The 18,935-nt window shown below is 46.1% G+C and overlaps 2 protein-coding genes across 2 annotated transcripts; both read right to left on the bottom strand.

Moving 5' to 3' along the window:
* Positions 1-636: 636 nt before the first annotated feature.
* Positions 637-18,324, bottom strand: GPATCH3 (G-patch domain containing 3). Its single transcript, XM_037135875.2, has 9 exons — positions 18,237-18,324; positions 7,135-7,316; positions 6,276-7,006; positions 4,640-5,067; positions 2,645-2,819; positions 2,273-2,332; positions 1,557-1,678; positions 1,307-1,434; positions 637-862 (listed from the first exon to the last, which is right to left on the bottom strand). Exons 3-9 carry the CDS (start codon positions 6,709-6,711, stop codon positions 646-648), a joined length of 1,566 nt encoding a protein of 521 aa, XP_036991770.2. The 5' UTR covers positions 6,712-7,006; positions 7,135-7,316; positions 18,237-18,324; the 3' UTR covers positions 637-645.
* On the bottom strand, positions 16,426-18,810 carry NR0B2 (nuclear receptor subfamily 0 group B member 2). The gene is made up of 2 exons (XM_037135877.2): positions 18,237-18,810; positions 16,426-17,087 (listed from the first exon to the last, which is right to left on the bottom strand). Exons 1-2 carry the CDS (start codon positions 18,775-18,777, stop codon positions 16,786-16,788), a joined length of 843 nt encoding a protein of 280 aa, XP_036991772.2. The 5' UTR covers positions 18,778-18,810; the 3' UTR covers positions 16,426-16,785.
* Positions 18,811-18,935: the final 125 nt, after the last annotated feature.

The following is an 18,935-nucleotide window of genomic DNA, read 5'->3' as shown; positions in this document are numbered from 1 at the left end:
CACGTGTGAGGCACCCTTGGGCAGTTGGGGTCCGGGCTAGGAACATTTCCCGATATTTCCCCAACCTTCCTCCAGGCCCAAATTAGAAGGGAATGAGAATTCCGGTCATACTTTTTTATTCCCCTTTCGGTCGCAGATGCGGGCCACCTGCCGCGGATTCTCCCCCTAATCGGTCGTTGCCAGTTAAGAGGTAGAAGCAGTGGAGGGCCCGCCCCAATACCGTCTTGCCTGAGCACCACAAACTTTATCTTCCAGGTTCCTTTAACACTCTTTCTGGCCTTCACGGTGACCACACCCCAAGGAACGTTGTGATGATAAATAACCTCAGTAAATCCGGCTTTTCAATGTACTGGGGGAGGCAACAGCCCCAAGCCCAAACAGGGACCAGGATTAGACCACGGGAGGTCATTAAGCCCTGGTATCAAAGGGGAGGGTATGGGGCTTTCTGTAAAAATGCCCCTGAGGTAGAGAGCCAGAAGGCAAATTCGTAACAAAGCACCCTGAAGAAGCCTCGAAGATTGCTGCTCCCCAGGCTTCTTGCTTTCATGGGAGATTTCTTCATGCTTCCCAGCCAGATAAGGCTGAGGCAGAGGGCTACCATTGTGCACTTATGATTAATCCTGAGTAAGGAAGCCCCTGAACCTGTCACTCAGGCTCTGAGACGCTGTCCAAGGCACAGCTGGGGCTCCTCACAAAGGTCATGTCTGTCAGAAACTTCATGCTGGTGGGTGGCTGGCGGCGGAGCAGCAACTCCCCTTGGTCCTGGGGTAGAGGCTCATCATAGATGGTGGAGATGAGCCCCAAACCAGTTCCACGGGGTCTCTTCAGTTGCCCAAATGGCTGTAGCTTCTCTCCGTGGTACCTGGATTAAAAAGGACCCAGCTGTCTCTGAAACCCCAGTTAAATGGGTTGGGGAGGACAGGGAAGTAACTACTACATATCCGGTTTGTTCCAAAGACCAGAGCCTTTAAGTCTGGATCTTTGCTCTCCGGCCCCCTTATCCATTCACCGATAGTGCCAGTAACCAGGGGCCTCACTGCTTTCATTTTAAGTATGCAAAGTTTAAAACAACTGTCAACCGCTCTGTGACTTCCTAATGGCAATCATCAAGCACAAATTCCTCAGACTAAGGGAATGACTCCCCTCCCCCAGGACATCCAGACCTGTTTTTTTCTATCTAACTCTATTCTGAAGTTCACCCCCTTGGAGTCTCCAACACCCACCCCAAAACCAGAGGGAAGGGGGAAGCACGGTATAGCTGAAAGGCTAGCTTGGGACCCCAAAGAAGTTCCTCAACCATACTCACCCCAATCCACGCTTGCATCTGGGGTGCTGGCCATCACTGTCCAGGGCCTCAGGCACTCCTGAGCACCGGCTGCCCAGGCCCTGGCCCTCAGCCCAGCCCTGCCGCTCCATCACCTTCCGCCCAATGCCCTGAAGAGGGAAGGGAGAAAACTCAAGAGATGGGGCTCTCGTGGAGGACAGGGGATGGAAGATGGAAAGAATAGGGGCAGAGAAGGCGAGAGGTCAATGGATTGGGCAGGCATAGTACTCACCTTGGTGTGGCGCTCAAAGGTGCCCACCTGGTGTTCCATCACAGAACAGTCCTCCTGGCCCGCACGGAGTCTTTGTTCCAAACGCATTTGAACAGAGTCCCGGGCATCCTTGTCTCCACCATCTGAGGAAGCAGAGCCCAGTTTGCAGAAGCATCTCTCCCAGCAGGCGGGAAAAATCAGGTTTCTAGGACTTCCTCACAAAATTTACATACTCATCTTTATGGTGTTTTATTACTTTATTATTTTTTCTCATTAGACTGGGAACTCACCAAGAGTAGGAACCACGGTTTTCCCATCTTAACAGATGAGGAAATTATGGTGCAGAAAAATCATTTGAACAACAAATGAAAGATAGAATTAGAACCCAGGTCTTCCCCTTCTCTCCTCATCCAGGTCATTCTTGACTCCAGAATCTAAATTCTTAACCAGAGTGTAAGCTACTGATCCCCACTCTACCAGGGTCTGCCCACCAGAATTGAGATTCCTGAGGGCTGTCCTTTCATGTCCTTGCTCCATAAAGGAAAAAGGCTCTGCCAACAGCCAGCACTCAGTGCACTCAACTAGAGATGTCTAAAGAGAGGAACACTCAGTGAGCTACCCCAAGGGAACTGGTGTCCTATCTCAGCTTCTGCTAAGCAGGTCTGGTAAACTTCACTGCAAGACCAGGGCACCAGTTCCCCCTCCCAGTACCACAACCCCTGGCCCAGGACCAGTACCTCTGTCGTAGTACACACTCATGTCCACATCCCAGTCATCGGCTGTCTGTTCATCAAAGTCTGCAGGTATAAAAGCATTAAGCAGCGTGAGCTAAGGACTCTCAGTTCTGTTAAGGGTTAAATCTAGACTTAGACATGTGTTCTAGAACTTGAGGCTTTTGATAATAGTTTTAAATTTCTCCTCTGGGAGTGTCATTCAGAATTTGCTGGAGGGTATTTTCTTTCCACCCAACTAATTCCCCCCCACCCCTGAATAGGATAACTGGGCCTTCATACACAGTCAAGGTAAGCCACTTTCCTAGCGCTTTATTTGGCTCACTACCAGGGAATGCAGCAGGAATCGCTCCCAACCTTGACTGGTGCCAGTATTACCTCCTTCTTCCTCCTGCCAGAACTGGGCATCAGTGTAGAACACCAGACCAGAGCCGCCCTTCTCCCATTTGAGCTCAATCTCCTCCTCAAAGAGCCGCTCAGCGGTACGCTCTTGCCCGGTAACATCTTCATGCAGCGCTTCATGCCGCTCCCACTCCTCACCCCGGTCATCATCCTGGAAGAAGGGGAGAGGTGACCTGCCTGTGTAGCTTCCTGACCTTAGGCCCATAAGGAGGGCAGCTCAGGGGACAGGCCCATGAAATGCACCCTCAGCACTATTCCTCCAAATTCTTCCAAGATGCAACACATATTAGGCTCTTGAGGCCTTGACCACCCCCTCTCTCCACCCCATTTCTCAACATATTTGTCTTTTTCCCCTGACAAGCCTACTTTACTCTTATTTCTGGGGGGGGGGCATATTTTCCCCCCTACCCGAAACATCTGCTCTTCTCTTTCACCACCATGTCTTCACTTGGTTAAATCCTCTTCCTCCCTCAAGGTCTATAGTCTAGATGGAGCCCATCCACACTGAGGCCCACAGCACTCTCACTGGTCTTGGAACTGCTGTTTTAATCAGCACCACTGTTTAGGCCTTTGTATATGGTATCACAAAGAAAGAAGGGACAAGATACCTATTTTCTACTGTGTCAGGCCCTTCACATATCTTAGCTCCTTTAATCACCCCAACAACCCTATGAGGTGAGTACCATTACCCCATTCTACAGGCGAGGAAACTTGGTATCAGAGGAATAAAGTGGTGTGCACAAGGTAGTATGTCTATACATCGGCAGAGCCAGCATTCAAACCTGGCTCGCCACACTATACAGCCTTCCCAATGTTCTCTCTTTCAAGGAGATTTCAAGCCCTTCAATGGCAGGAAATGGTCTTAGAATATCTTTGGAATGCTGTGCTAGGCCCTGTGTTTATACTGCTTGACTGGACTTGTGGAATGGTAAGATGAATCATGGTTTGAAATCTTGGGGTCTGGGTTAAACTCAAAGAGGCCTCAGGGATCACTGCTGCAGAACAGGTGCCAGAGAAGTCTGTATAGCACTACACAAGGGTGTGGTCCAGATGTGTTAGCAACTCTGTGCTTGAAGCTTTGAATGCATAGATGGATTACTTTTTACCCAGTGTGTGCAGGAAAAAAAAAAGTTTCCCAATCACAGGGGGTGTAAGGGATGGGTGGAGGTGACAGAGGATATAGAGGGGAATAAATAGTAATGGGAAAAATACAGTAAAATAAAAAAATAGAAAACATAAAATGGAAAAAAGAAGTTTCCCAACAAATCACACTTCCCCTGACTTTATGCATGCATAACCAAGTTTGGAGAAAGAGGTAGAAGAAAAGTGTATTTCATTGATAAAACTGAAGTGGAGGCTAGTGTTCAATCCACAGACTCAAGGTCAGAAAACAGAGGTGACTTCTCAGCCACATAATGAAAGCACACAGAGATCAGACAAGCAGCAAAGGGGAGTGGGTGCATGTGCCAGCTCTACCTCTCCTTCCTTAGATGATCTTATCTCTTGGTAGGTTTTCATCTATGAAAAGGACTCTCCTTACATTCCTGCTAAGGAATGAAAAGATGGCCCCTTTGAGAATCTTCTGATAAAAGTTCTGGCCCCTCTTCCCCCAAAATTGCATAGTTACACATGCAATTTATATTTAATGCCAGGGAGTTCTAATTCTCTGGAATCTTCCCGAGGACTCCAGGTTCAGAAGTCTTGTAATATACAACTGAAAAGAGGTAGTCTTTTTTTTTTTTAACTGACTGATTGATTGAAAGATAGAGAAACTGATTTGTTGTTCTACTTATTTATGCATTCACTGGTTGTTTCTTGTATGTGCCCTCACAGGAGATGGGACCTGCAACCTTAGCACACTGGGCAACTCTCCAACCAACTAGGCTAACCTAGCCAGGGTGAAGGGTGGTATTCTTAAGGTCCTGGCCTCTCTAAGCTGCCTGCAATGACAGGATGGCTGACTGTACTCACATCATCTGAGTGTGACTCTTCTTCCTCCTCTTTTTCTCCTTCTTCCTCTGGCTCTCCACAGAGGCTGGCTGATATGTCTGTCAGGCAGGTCCCCTGGGGTATTTCCTCACCCTCAGCTGTGTACACATGCTCTTCCTGCTCCACAGTCTCTGAGTCCTCATACTTGAAAGGCACGTTGCCATAGCGCCTGGAGGAGCCTGTCTTGGGGAACTGGAGCTGCAGCTGGGTGATGATCCGAGGGGGCAGGCGGCAGGCCCGGATCAACTCCAAAAAGACATGCAGGGGCGTCCCCACATTTCCATTGGGCATCAGCACTGGTGGGTTCAGCTCTGGCAATTGCTTCAGGTCACCAAGAGTAAAGGCTTCTTCTCTCTTAGCCTTCCGACTCTGCAGTTCCTTCCGGGTCTTGAAGGGAAAGGAGCCCAAACCTTGAGAACCAGTGAGAAGAAATGGCTCTTGAAACCTAGAAAGCCTCCAACAACACTTGAGCCAGAAATTGGTCAAGGTTTAAAAATCCTTTAGTCTAATGTTGTTCCTCTCTTTCAAACTTTCCCAGAATCCCTTCCTCCATTCTCTGACCAGAACCAACCAGTAATTTCATGCGATTTCTCATTACTTCAGTTGAGCACACAAGTTTCTTCCAGATTTGGTTCTTGTTGACCTTTTGGTTCTGCCACTAACCCCAACCCTTGCACACCCTCATATCATGCTCCAGCCACATCGAACAATTTATCATGTCTTGAACTTTCATGGGCTTTCACGTCCCTATTGGTTTCTCCTCCTCTATCTTCTCACAGCACTTAGTGATAAACAGCATATGCTCTGGAGCAAAACGCCTGGGTCTGTATTGTGACTCTGCCTCTGTAACCTTGGGCAAGTAACATAATTTCTGCATCTCTCAGTTTCCTTACCTATAAAATGGGTAACAATAAGTCCTATCTTACAGGATTGATATGAGGAGTCAATAAAAAAATGAAAGGCTTAGAAGAGTGCCTAGTAAGTACACAGGAAGTGCTTAGTAAATGTTAACCATGAGAATGGCTTCTCTGTGACAATTACCTTTTTATACACTTGTCTTCCTCTCTGGACTTTGTGCACAGAATGTGTCCAGCTGGTCTTTACCTACCAGCTGGAGTTACACTGGGTCTAGCAATATAAGCTGGGTTTGTTGAATGAATGAATGAGTGACAGGGCTCTACACTGTTTCTTGTTCCTCATCAAAGTGATTTCCCATGAAAATGGGAGCTGTACTGAGAAAACAAAAAGTCTCTTCATTTGCATCTTGCTTAAAGAGTGCTGGGTGGGGAGCAAGGAAGAAAGCAGGCAATAAAAGGATTAGAAACCTGATTTCCTTCTTATCCTTCTGTGTCAGTACAAAAAAATAAACCCCTTCAAATAGAAAAAAAAGAACTTGAAGGGGACATATTAAATGGAAAATGTTAGATCATCCGCATAGGCCCCTTCCTGTTTTGTTTTTTTTTTCTGAGTAAACTAATGTGCAATTTGAGCCTGAAGCTCTGTCCAGAAATGACCTAAACTCCTATAGAGACGTAAACAGAGAACTGACTTATCCTCATCACCTGTCAGGAAAGGGGCCTGCGTCCCAGGTCCAGTTTGCTATCTTTCCCAACCTTACCTGATGTCTCCGAAGGTAACCGAAGTCTGCGGATGAAACAACGACCAGGCAATGAAGTCCCCTGGGAATCCAGCCACCTGCGGCCCGAATACATGCGAAGCAGGCTCTGGGCTTGAGCCGCCCCCCGTACCGAGATAACGCAGCAGCAGGTACGGGGCTGGGCGGGAGCAGAGACCCGAGTGGAGAAATCTTGGGCATCGGTGACTAAAGTGTGGGCAAGACTCTGGCCCATAGGAGTTAGGCCAGAGTCGGGAGTAGCCTGGGGAGCTGCCCGCTCAGGACGATGCCGATAATGGAAACAAAGGAAACCACAGCCGCTCTGTTCCCGGAACTGGCTAAAGTAACTCCGTAGCTGGGCCGAGCGCAACTCCGGAGGTATGCCACTCACAATTAAGTAAATTACCGCTTCTTCCTCCCCATCTCTGGGCACCGCCATCTTGGATTATCACATGACCGGCTGAAACCAGTTCTCTCGGGAACACCGCAAGCGACGCAGAGAGTCTGCGTCACAGCGCCGTGTAATCCGTGATTGGTCAGCCGGGAGCTGTAGAATTGGACCTGTAATTGGGGAGGTTTCTGGGGGTCATCGTCCTACCTAGAGAAGCCAGCGAAGATGGAGAAACTCACCTGAGCTCTGGCGTGGTGGCTCACTTGGTTGAGCTTGGTCCCGTATACTAAAATTTTTCCGGACGACTTTCAGTCAGGGCACATTCCCAGGTTGCGAGTTCATCCTGGGATGTGAAATAGAGGCAACCCGTTGGTTTTTCTTCGATGTTTTTCTCTGAAATCAGTGAACGTACCCTTGGTACGTACCCTTGGGTGAGGACTTTTTTTTTTTTTTTTTTTTAAGAAAACTCACCAGAGAAGTGGGATTACAGAACTCTTTCATAAACTCTTATGAGTTTATGAAGCCTGCAAGAGGTGTAGTTTTCAAGACTTTTAGTTGTTGGGGAATCTCCCCAATCTAATTTCAATTCTTCAGAGACTTTTCAGTCGTTCGCCCATTTATTCTTCCAAACCACTGGTGGACTTCACAAATCACTAAAAAAAGATAATCCAGTTGAAAAGTGGGCCGAAGTCACTTGACAGAAAAGAAACACTTCTAATGAATTCTTAAAGATGTTCAATCTCTTTATAATCAAGGAAAGGTAAGAAGATCCATTTCACATCTACCAGATTGGCAAAAAAAAAAAAAAAAATTAAATCCTTAAATGTTGGTGACAAAGTGGAGCAAGTGGAGAAAACATACCGTGTTGGTGGAAGTGTGAACTAGTATAACTACTTTGGAAAACAATTTGCCCAGTAAAAACGAAGCTGCATATGTGTTTTGACCCAGCATTTCCACTTATAGGTCTGTATTTTAAAGAATTTTTTTGCTTGTTTATCAGGAGGTGTATTGACATAATTGCACTTTACCAACCCTGTGATCCTGGAAAACGGAAGGTTAAGAAACCCCTCAACCTGTGTTCTGGAACACAGGTTGCTGCAAAGAAACACCCTTCCTTCTATGACAGATAAAACGTATGGGCGCCCTCTTGTTTACCTGTGATAACGCTCAGGCTCCAAATTCCAATTCTTGGCCTCATAAACGCTCAAATGAACTGCTTGTTTCTACTAATCCATCACAACAAAAAGTTTATTAACCATGCTTTGGCTGGTGTGGCTCAGTGGATTGCTTGCCGGCCCTCAAATCAAAGGGTGGCAGGTTTGATTTCCCAGTTTAGTGCACATGCCTGTGTTGTGTGCCAAGTCCCCAATAGGGGGCGCGCGAGAAGCAACCACACATTGATGTTTCTCTCCCTCCCTTCCTCCCTCTAAAATAAAAAAAAATCTCAAACCAAACTTTAGTAACCTTCTCTCCTTCCCCCAGGTCCCTGAAGTTTGCACCCTGCCCCACACACACACCCGCCTCAGCCAGCACACAAACCCTTCTTAACAGCCCCTCCAGAGAACAGACTGGTGTCAGGGTAAAACCTCTGATCAGGCCAAGGCCATTCCACATACTCTCTACCAGTTCTTTCCAGCCAGTTTACTCTTCCCTAAGAAAGAATAACTTTTGCCTAAGGTTAAAACACATGCAGATTTTATGATCAGAGTGTTGTCCCATTACAAAAGCTTCCCGCTTCCTATTGCAATAGTTCCTTTCCTGCACTGCAATAATCATTTCAAATAAAGCCTCTCCTTACCAAGCCCAAATTTGTTTTTATTTGACAGTATATATGAACATTCATAGATGCATTTTCTTGTAAGAGAAATAAATTGGCATTTAGTACCAATAATTTCAGATACATAATATTGAGTGAAAATAAGCAAGTAGGAAAACACAGCTATTTTATTTATATAAAGTTCAAAAATACAAACTAAAAATGTTTTTAGGGGTACATAAATAAGTATGCTTTAAAACCATAAAGAAAAGTAAAGAAATGATTAACCTGAAATTCAGGGTACTCATTACTTTTGGGAACTTCAAACTTGATGATAATAATGACCTATGGGGCAATGATGAATGTTCATTGTACTAGTTTTTTTTTTAAGATTTTATTTATTTATTTTTAGAGGGCGGGGAAGGGAAGAAGAGGGAAACGTCAATGTGTGGTTGCCTCTTGTGCATCCCCCCACCAGGGACCTGGCCTGCAACCGAGGCATGTGCCCTAGACTGGGAATTCAACGAGTGACCCTTTGGTTCACAGGCTGACATTCAATCCACTGAGCCACACCATCCAGGGCCATTGTACTGTTATTCTTTACATGTATTTTATAAATATCACTTTGTTTTATTCAATTTTAATAGAAACATCTTAAATATGAAAATAAATCACTTCAAAAACATAAAGCAATGGTTACTTTGTGGTGATCACAAATTTATACCTATTTGAGAAATAAAAAAATAAAAATTTTAATGAGCATCTGGATAATTGTGAACAGAGACAATGTTATATCTGGATTCTAAAATTAACTGATGGAAGTGTAGATTGGTAGAACCATTTTGGAAAACTGGCAAGATCTACTAAAGTTGAGCACACTTTCTATAACTTGGAATTTCAGTTCTTGTTATATAGCAACAGATCTGCAAACATCTGTGCACCAAAAGATATGTACAAGAATAACCCTAGTAATATTATTTGATGAACCAAATGTTTATCAGCAGTATATGAGTAAATGAATTACAGTATATACTGTACAATGGAAATGAATCAATTACTGCTGCACAGCAAGAGGATGACTCTGAAAATATCAAGTGAAAGAAGACACATACAAAAGAGTACATACTATATGATTCCATTTATATAAAGTTTAAGACAAGCGATCTCATGAAATCAGGGAAAGTGACACCCTTTTGGAAGGATGGTGAGGGTTGATGGGGAGGGTTTCTGGGATGTTGCTAATGCTCTTTTATTTCTTGAGCTGGGTGGTAGTTATAGGAATATATTCATTTCGTGATAATTCATCAATCTATACCTGTATGATTTGTATACTTTTCTGTATGTTATACAACAAGGTTCAGTTAAAACTATATTTTTGTAAATATAAAAATTGAACAATAAATGCTTTACAGCAAACAATGTGGACCAAAGTAAAGCTGGCACGCTTTAGAAAATCTGTTAGATGACCCAAGAAGTTATGCAGTTATGATTGTGTGCAATTGCCATTTGTGGAACTAAATTTCCAGGGCCTCGCATGATGCTAGGTATGTAGTAGACTCTCAGTAAATCATTATCGGTGGAATGAATATTACTGGCACTAATATGGGAATATGCCACTAGGTGTTGGTTGGGGACTGCCTCCAGAAAACTTGGGGCCACTTCCTTGGGGGAACACACAGGTCAGATTTGTCATCAGAAACTTAAACCTGGGCCCTAGCTGGTGTGGCTCAGTGGACTGAGTACCAGCCTGTGAACCAAAAGATCACCAGCTCTATTCCCAGTCAGGCCACATGACTGGGTTGCAGGCCAGGTCCCCAGTTGGGGGTGTTCGAGAGGCAACAGATCTGATGTACCTCTCATACATTGATGTTTCTCTTCCTCTTTCTCCTTTCCTCACCCTCTCTCTAAAATAAATAAATAAATAAAGATCTTTTAAAAAACTTAAACCTGAAGGTAACCAAGACCACATTTTCACTCTCATTCTGCCTTATAGCAAAATTTATTTTCCAGTAGATTGTCCCTAATGTGTAAAGATGCCTGATAGCATAGTGTTTAAGAGCATAAGCTCTAAATCCAGAGCACCTGAGTTCAAATCCTGACTCTACCACTTATTAACTGTGCAACCTTGAGCAAGTTACTTAACCTCTCTGTGCCTTTGTTTCCTCATTTATAAAATGGAGATAATGATAGTACTTCCAGCAAAGAGTTGTTGTGAGTATTAAATAACATAATCCATGTAATGTGTTTAGGTCACAGCTTTCAATAAATGTTTGGTAGTTTTCAATAAGTTTAGTAGCTGCTCCATTTATTGGAGTGCAGCTTCCAATAAATGTTTAGTAGCTCTTCCAGGAATGGGTGATCCCCTTTGTTAGTGTTGATTCCTCTGAGAGCTTAGTCTTGTCACCTCCACCAGTTTTACAAAGATTGCCTTCCCTGCTGCCTTGTTCTGTGACATGGTCTCTGTCCACCATCTCTTGCCACAGTGCTCTCTGACATGTCTCTGCCTTTGCACCTATCATCCCTTCTGTCCGTAATATCCATCCCTTGGTTTGTCTGGCAAGCCCCTATTCATTCTCTTTAGCTCAAAGCAGCCACCACTTGACTGAAGCATTTTTCCCACCTCAGGGCAGATTTAATTACTTCCTCTTCTGAGCTCCTGCTGCCTCTTGTATTCCCTCTATCACCTTTCAGATCACTCTGTGTGTTACAGTTACTACTTATGTGTCTCTCTTTGCCATACAGGATGTTCAGTGAAATCAGAGACTGTATCTTATTTATTCTGTTTCACTTGGTAGCTAGCACAGGGGTCTGGTACAAGTGGATGTCAAGAGAGATGTTGAAAGATGGAGTGAATGGGTGGATGGCTAGTGGGTGTTGGCTTTTTGGAGGCATGACTGGTTCTAGAAATTGTGACTGCCCCAAGGCCAGGGTGTGTCAGTGCAGGGCACAGCTCCCTTCTGTGGCTGACTGCTTAATAAGCAGTCAGTGATTTGGCTAATAAAGGTAATGATAATAAAAATAATAAAATAGTACCCAAGACTGACCCTGATTCCCAGTGAGTCATCCCTGGCTGGGCCTCAGAGCAGAGATCATGGTAGATGGTCAGTGAACCGTTGCTGAGCTGGCTGCAGATAACTGGACCCTGCCATGATTCACTCTAGCCTGTGCTGGTGGCAAGAGCCTGGTCTCCAGAGTCCCACAGGCCTGTGTTCAAATCCAGCACAGTGATCTACCCAGACCTTGAGTAAGTTTCAAACTCTGTCTGAGCCTGTTTCCTTCTCTACCTTCCCTGGTTGAAGAGACACAGGTGCCATTCCTCAGAGGATGCTGATAATGGAGAAAGAGTCCCCCACCTTCGGAAAGCCTGCAGTCTCACAGAGAAAACATTACTGTATTTTCCTTATTACATTATACTGCAATTCTCTCTTTAGTTTTGCTGTTTCGTCTTTGTGTTTCTTGCAGATGGCTGGGGTAGGGCGTAAGAAGTGACTTAAGAGACAGCTATGAAACAAACAGAAGTGTAGCTCCTAGACCATATGGCGGGTGGGGGGAGTAGGAAAAACATTTGAAAAGGGGCAAGCTATTCAGATGATGGAAAAATAAGTTGAGGGGGAAAAGCCTGTGGAGAGGGGCAGTGGAGAGGCATGCCTTGTAATTAGTGGTTGTGCAGGGTTGGAGGAGGGGAAGGGTAAAAGGCAGGAAGACTCAGCCTGAGGGTTTAAAGAGGTGCAACAGTAAACTCAAGGGATCAGTTAGTAAAGGGACATAAAAGATAGAATGACCTGAGATCCCTACATCTGCTGGATTTGGTTCCTATGGGAAGATAAGGCATCTGTTCTGGGAAGAATTGCCTCCTGTGTCTGCAAGGTGAGAAGGGGCTGTGTGTGCCAAAGTGCTGGGAAGGGCAGGGCAGGGAGAGGTGCCTGTGGGCCTGAGGTTTGGGTCTGGGGCATCTGCGGTGCGGTAAGGGGTTGGGGGAGATGCAGGACCTGTTCTAGGTTCTAAAGGACATTTCTGCCCTGGCCTGTTTTGCTCAATGGGTTGGACCGTCATCCTGTGACCAAGGAGGTGCAGGTTCGATTTCTGCTTGGGCACAAACCTAGGTTGTGGTTCCACCCCTGTCCAGGCACATGCGGAAGGCAGCTAATCAATGCTTTTCTCTCACATCAGTATTTCTCTCTCTCCCTTCCTCTCTCTCTCAAAACAATGAGAGAGAAAAAAAGGAAATTAAAAAAATATATATTTTATTGATTATATGCTATTACAGTTGTCCCATTTTCTCCCCTTTATTCCCCTCCACCCTGCACACCCCCCTCCCACCCACATTCCCCATTTAGTCATGTTCATTGGTCATATATAAGTTCTTTGGCTTCTACATTTCCTATACTATTCTTAACCTCCACCTGTCTATTTCCTACCTACCATTTATGCTACATATTCTTTGTACCTTTTCCCCCTCTCTACCCCTCCCACTCCCCCACTGATAACCCTCCATGTGATCTCCATTTCTGTGATTCTGTTCCTGTTCTAGCTGTTTACTTAGTTTGTTTTTGTTTTAGGTTTGGTTGTTAATAACTGTGAATTTGTTGTCATTTTAGTGTTCATATTTTTAAAAGATTTTTAAAATTTATCTTTAGAGGGTAAGGGAAGGAGAGAGGGAGAGAAATATCAATGTATGGTTGCCTCTCATGTGTCCCCTGGGAACTGGCCTGCAACCCAGACGTGTGCCCTGACTGGGAATCGAATCACAATCCTTTGGTTCACAGGCCCACACTTAATCCACTGAGCTACACCAGCCTAGGCTAGTGTTCATATTTTTTATTTTCTTTTTCTTAGTAAGTCCCTTTAACATTTCATATAGTAAGGGCTTAGTGATGATGAACTCCTTTAACTTGACCTTGTCTGGGAAGCACTTTATCTGCCCTTTCATTCTAAATGATAGCTTTGCTAGATGGAGTAATCTTGGATGTAGGTCCTTGCCTTTCATAACTGGGAATACTTCTTTCCAGCCCCTTCTTGCCCGCAATGTTTCTTGTGAGAAGTCAGCTGATAGTCTCATGGGCACTCCTTTGTAGGTAACTGTCTCCTATTCTCTTGCAGCTTTTAAGATTCCCTCCTTAACTTTAGTCTTGGTTATGTAATTGTGATGTGCCTCGGTGTGTTCCTCCTTGGGTCCAATTTCTTTGGGACTCTGAGCTTCCTGGACTTCCTGGAAGTCTACTTCCTTTGCCAGATTGGGGAAGTTATTTTTCATTATTTTTTCAAATAAATTTTCAATTTCTTGCTCTTCCTCTTCTCCTTCTGGCATCCCTATGTTTTGGATGTTGGAACGTTTAAAGATGTCCTGGAGGTTCCTAAGCCTCTCTTCATTTTTTTGAATCCTTGTTTCTTTATTCTGTTCTGGTTAAATGTTTCTTTCTTCCTTCTGGTCCACACCATTGATTTGAGTCTTGGTTTCCTGTCCATCATTATTGGTTCCATGTACATTTTCCTTTATTTCGCTTAGCATAGCTTTCATTTTTTCATTTAATTTGTGATCATATTCAACCAAGTGTGTGAGCATCCTGATTACCAGTGTTTTGAACTGTGCATCTGGTAGGTTGGCTATCTCTTCATCACTTAGTTGTATTTATTTCTGGAGCTTTGACCTGTTCTTTCATTTGGACCATCGTTTTTGTCTCAATGCACCTGTTATGTATAAGGGAAGGAGCCTTAGGTGTTCACCAGGGCAGGGCAATACGTCAGTGCGTTGTGACGCTGTATGTTGGGGAGGAATCCAAGAGGAAACAATGCTGCTTGCCTTGCTCTCTGCCAGTTTTCAGTCCCTTCCCCCACTACCCACAATCAAATTGAGCCCTTCTGGTGCTGATTTCTGTGGGTGGGCTTGCGTACATTCTAGGACCCTGTGTGTCTCTCCAATGGACTCTCCTGTGAGGCTGGGAGTTTATCCCACTGCCACAACCCCCACAGGTGTTTTCAGTCAGAGGTTTGAAGCTTTATTTCCCTGCAGTTGGACCATGGTTTGTGAAGTCTATCTTGCTCTGCAGTTGTTCTTTCCAGTTTATCTGCACTTGAATGTGGGACCACCCAGTCCGCAATCCACTACCTCATCGGGTCTATCAGCTGCAGCCTTGCCCTCCCCAGTCCTCCAGCCACTGCTGTGCTGTGAGTCCTCTCTGCACTGGCTGCCCGTGCCCACCCCTCCTACTGGTCTTGATGAATGTTTCTTCTTTAACTCCTTGGTTGTTGGACTTCTATACAGTTCAATTTTCTGTCAGTTCTGCATGGTTTTGTTTTTAAATTTGTTGTTTTCCTTCTTTTGGTTGTGCATAGGTAGTGTGTCTACCTACACCTCCATCTTGGCAGGAAGTCCCAAAAAAGGATACTTTTATTTGGGGATTTGATTAGGTTCTGACTGGAAGAAGTTAAGAAGGGCATGGCATGGCTGAGAAGAGGGTGGATGTTGGAGTCACCATGGGGAAAAGGGGTGATTGGCTAGGTGAGGCACTAAATGCCAGGCTCTGGGCAGACATTGTAGATGTGCAGACGCAGGCCTGCCTACTTTGGGGGTTACTCTCCCTTTTACTGTGACACACAGAAGATGGAGAACACACCCTGGTGTGAGGATGTCTGTATGTTGTATGTCACACCCTTGGGTGCAGGGGTGCATGTCTCCGCGGTGTGATGTGTTTGGGTCTGTTACGTGTCACTGAGTAAGTGTATCTGTATTTCCATGCTGTGTGCTGTGTATGGGTGGATGGAGGGTCTATTTTATGGGTCTATGTAGGTGTGTCTGAGTATATGGGCGGGTGTGAGAGAGCCATAGGTGTGAGTGTGTGTCTTTTGTGTGGGGTCTGAAGTGTGTGTTTCTGTCTCATTCTGGGTTTGAGTGGTGCGTGGGTGAGAGGCACCCGGGTGCGTGCCTTGTTGCTGCTACTGGGTGCCCATAATGGGTACAGGGCCAATTCAGCTGTGGTCCCTATCCTGGGGGACCTTAGGGAGAGGCCTGAGTGACGATTTGACTCCTAGACTGTCGTCCCTGAGTGAATGACCTCTCATTGAGCAATAATTAACTTGGCCACCATGAGAAGAATTCAAACTGTGGTGGTGAAGGGGGTGGGGACTGGTGAAGGCAGGCCTTATTGCTGGAGAAAGGAGGAGGCCTCAAAGGGAGTCCCATAGGCATGTGTGTTGCTATCATTCCTTCCTGTCTACCCTGCAGGTCAGTCACCCTGACCAGGGTGCTATTCAAAATATTTAACAAAGAGTGAGGAACAGGGATTGACCAATCAGAACAGATATAAGCTGTGCCCTGAATGGAACAGTCTGGGAAGCCATGGCTATGTCAAGCATTGCCTCTCTAGTTGCTGAACAATGGGAATGGATTCTGGGAGAAGGACTGGGATACAGGGGCAGTACAAGAGAGTTCAGGGGGCTTAGGGAAGTGGCTGTGAACCAACGTCATGGAAGTGTTTTAGACTTTAACAACTAAACCTCTACTTGCCTTAGCCTTTGAACCCAGCCATGGGTGTCCTTGCCCACTCCCATTGGGAGAATCATGGACCATCCTCTTCTCTTGGCTGTGGGCATGGGGTAAGTGAATCATGCCAGACTGTAGAAATTCCAGACACTTTGCCTGTTTCAGACTAATGACATGGGATGGGCTGCTTTGTTTTCCTCACCGGCTGTGATCTGATTCTTATTGAGGTGAGAGGGAACTTGTAGGAGGCAGGAGCTAAGGTGGGGGTCAGTAAGGAGTTGGGGGACAAAGAGAAACCCCTTTCCTTCAAAGATAAAGGCAAGGAGGTGATGAGGCTCTGAACTAGATTCATCTCATGCAAATAAATCTCATCCCCAGAAATGAAATCATCACCCGCCTCTGAAAATTAATATTCCATTTCTCTGAGGTCTGGCTCCTACATTCCTTATGGTTCCTTCCTCTTGGGCTTGCTGTGATGGGGTCTGGAGGCTGGAGTCTGGAGGCTAAGGTGAGATGGTCCCTTCTACGTGCACAAACTACAGTGTCAGGCTCCAAGGGTATAAAACATTTTATTACAAAAACTAATAAGTTAGTTATGTACAAAGTCAGTAGGACATCTAGTCCAATAGCAGTCTAAGCTTTCATCCCCACCCCAAGAGAGGACAGGAATCTTGCACCAGAAAATATGGGGACTACCAAGGGCTCGCCAGACATCTGGAGCACTGTGCCAGACCAAGGAAGGCCAAGACAGGGTGTGGCCGAGTGAGGGTCCATTCAGTCCATCTGGCTGTGCCAGGGCCAACTTGCTTCTTGGAAGCCAAGTGTTGTATGCATAGGCTTGCCCCTTTGGGAGCGCTAGGTCAGCCCTGGGGACAGCTTGGCCAAATCAGTGCTTCCAACTTCTGCTCAAGCTACAGCTGATCTCTGCTTGGACTGGAGTCGGTCGACTCCTCAGCAAAAGCTCATCTTCGAGCAGGCCAGTGATGTCAACATCTCCAATGATGGGGCGAAAGAAGAGGTCCCCAAGCAGGCTGGGAGGAATGGACTTAAGGGTAGAGGCTGTGAGGAGGACACGAGCCAAACGGCCTTGGCTTGCTGGGCACCAGGGTTCCAGGACCTCACACAGTGCTTGATGAGCTTCCTGTTGCAGGTGCCAGATGTGGGAGGAGGCATGAAGGCCTGGTATGTCTGTGGGCAAAGGGCGAAGAGGGCTGGTGAGCACCCCATGCCCAGCCACCCCTGGGTGAGACTGGCTACATACCTGAGGCTACTGCTCAGCCTTTGAGGCCCCACTACCAGCTCCTTCATTTACTTTTTTCACTTTATTCATTCATCGATTTATGAAGAGGCAGTATAGAGTAATGGTAAAGAGCCAGGCTGCCTGCGTTTGAATCATAGGTTGTCACTTATTAGCTGTCTGACCTCGGGCAAGTTATATCAGCTCTGTGCCTTGGTCTCCTCATCTGTAAAATGGGTATAACATTAGTAACTCAGCTTGTTATTTCCTCAGCTTGTTATTTTTAAAAGATTTTATTTATTTCTTTTTAGAGAGAGGGGAAGGGAGGGAGAAAGGGAGAGAAATATCATTGTTCAAGGGAAATATTGATAGTTGCCTCTCACAAGCCCCCAACTGGGGACCAGGCCTACAACCAAGGCATGTGCCCTTACAGGAAATGAAACTGATGACCCTTAAACTCACAGGCCAGTATTCAATCCACTGAGCCACACCAGCCAGGGTCTAGGCTTGTTACAATGTTTAAATGAGCTTGTATATGTAAAACTATAGAATTGGGCCTAACATATGGTGAGTGTAATATGAGTATTTTCCTACTATTATTATGATTAATTACTACAATTTTTTGCAGGCCTCTTGGCAAGGAATTCTCATCTAGATGCTCTGCAGATTACAAAAAACACTACCTCAATCCATTGCTTTCCTGGCTGCACTTTACAAAGGCTCCTCCCTCCCCTCCCCCACACCTCCTTATTTTCATTCCTCTTCTCACATAATGTTACTTGTGTCTGAGGCACAGCTGTGTCCGCCTACCCTTCCCTCCCTCACTCCCACCTTTCCTGAGGGTCAGGGCAAGCTTTTTGGGCAGAGTGGCAAGGGCCAGTCTTTGGTGTGGACAGATTTAAGTTTCTATTCCTGCTCTGCCCCTACCTGGCTGTGACCTTCAGCAAGTCACTTAGCCTCTCTGAGCCTCTTTCTTGAGATGACTGATATAAGGAGGATCTAAAGAGATAACAAATGTCAAACCTTTAGCGGGTGCCTTCCCTGGCCAGGCCCTCCCCCATCCAGCTTCGGCCCTCATCCTGGAGTGTCTGGGAGCTCACCAGGGTTGAAGAGGATGGTCCCTTTCAGGTAGGCATACTCTTTGGGGCCCAGCTCCAGGCTCCAGATGGACCCCAGGCAACACTGAAGCCACTGCACTGCAGCAAGTGAGGGCTGGGGCTGATCCGGCTGCTGGCCACTGCCTGTACTCCTGTTAGGCTCCTCCAGCAAGATCTTCTTGAGTATGCTGGGAACTGGGGCCTCCATCACCTCGAAGGTCACAGTGTCTTGGGCCAACCCAATCAGGAAGAGGGGGCCCCAGCAGCCCCGCAGCAGCTGCCGCTGATCCTGGGGCAGCAGCTGGCAGAAGGACGGCAGGTTTTTGAGGAAAACCACTGTCTTGGCCAGAACGTCCAAGGCTTCCCGGCAGGTGCGATGTGGGGCGCACAGCCTGACAGGCCGGTGCTGCCTACAGAGGCAGTGCCTAGGGGCTGGGGACACAGAGGGCCTGGCCCTGAGGCTGGGGCTCAAAAGTGCATACAGAATGGCTGGGCGTTCTGCAGCATACTGGCACGGGCAGGTTCCTGCCTGGCTGGAGCTCATGGTCGAAGATCCACTCCTCCTTCCTCCAAGCTCTCCCGCCCTCCCTCTGCTCTGCACTGTGGGTGCTATTTATATTCCCAATGGGGAGGAGGGGGGAATGGCCTGACAACCTTGACTCCAGAAGTCATGTTCATTGAAAAAAAAAAGAAATACACTGA

Source organism: Artibeus jamaicensis, unplaced genomic scaffold, assembly GCF_021234435.1.
Source record: "Artibeus jamaicensis isolate MK-2021 breed Jamaican fruit bat unplaced genomic scaffold, CSHL_Jam_final scaffold_847, whole genome shotgun sequence".
NCBI classification, from domain to species: domain Eukaryota; kingdom Metazoa; phylum Chordata; class Mammalia; order Chiroptera; family Phyllostomidae; genus Artibeus; species Artibeus jamaicensis.
Note: the sequence above shows the minus strand (reverse complement) of the source record. Positions and strands in the feature narration are given on the sequence as shown.

Bases quoted from the DNA above. Each gene is read 5' to 3' on its own strand.
- NR0B2 (XM_037135877.2), bottom strand. From the start codon at position 18,777: ATGAGCTCCAGCCAGGCAGGAACCTGCCCGTGCCAGTATGCTGCAGAA. The intron at 17,088-18,236 runs GTGAGCTCCCAG...CTTTGCCCACAG, and splicing joins GACCATCCTCTTCAACCCTG to ACATACCAGGCCTTCATGCC.
- GPATCH3 (XM_037135875.2), bottom strand. From the start codon at position 6,711: ATGGCGGTGCCCAGAGATGGGGAGGAAGAAGCGGTAATTTACTTAATT. The intron at 2,820-4,639 runs GTGAGTACAGTC...CCCTTCTTCCAG, and splicing joins AAGAGTCACACTCAGATGAT to GATGATGACCGGGGTGAGGA. The intron at 863-1,306 runs GTGAGTATGGTT...TTTTTAATCCAG, and splicing joins AGATGCAAGCGTGGATTGGG to GTACCACGGAGAGAAGCTAC.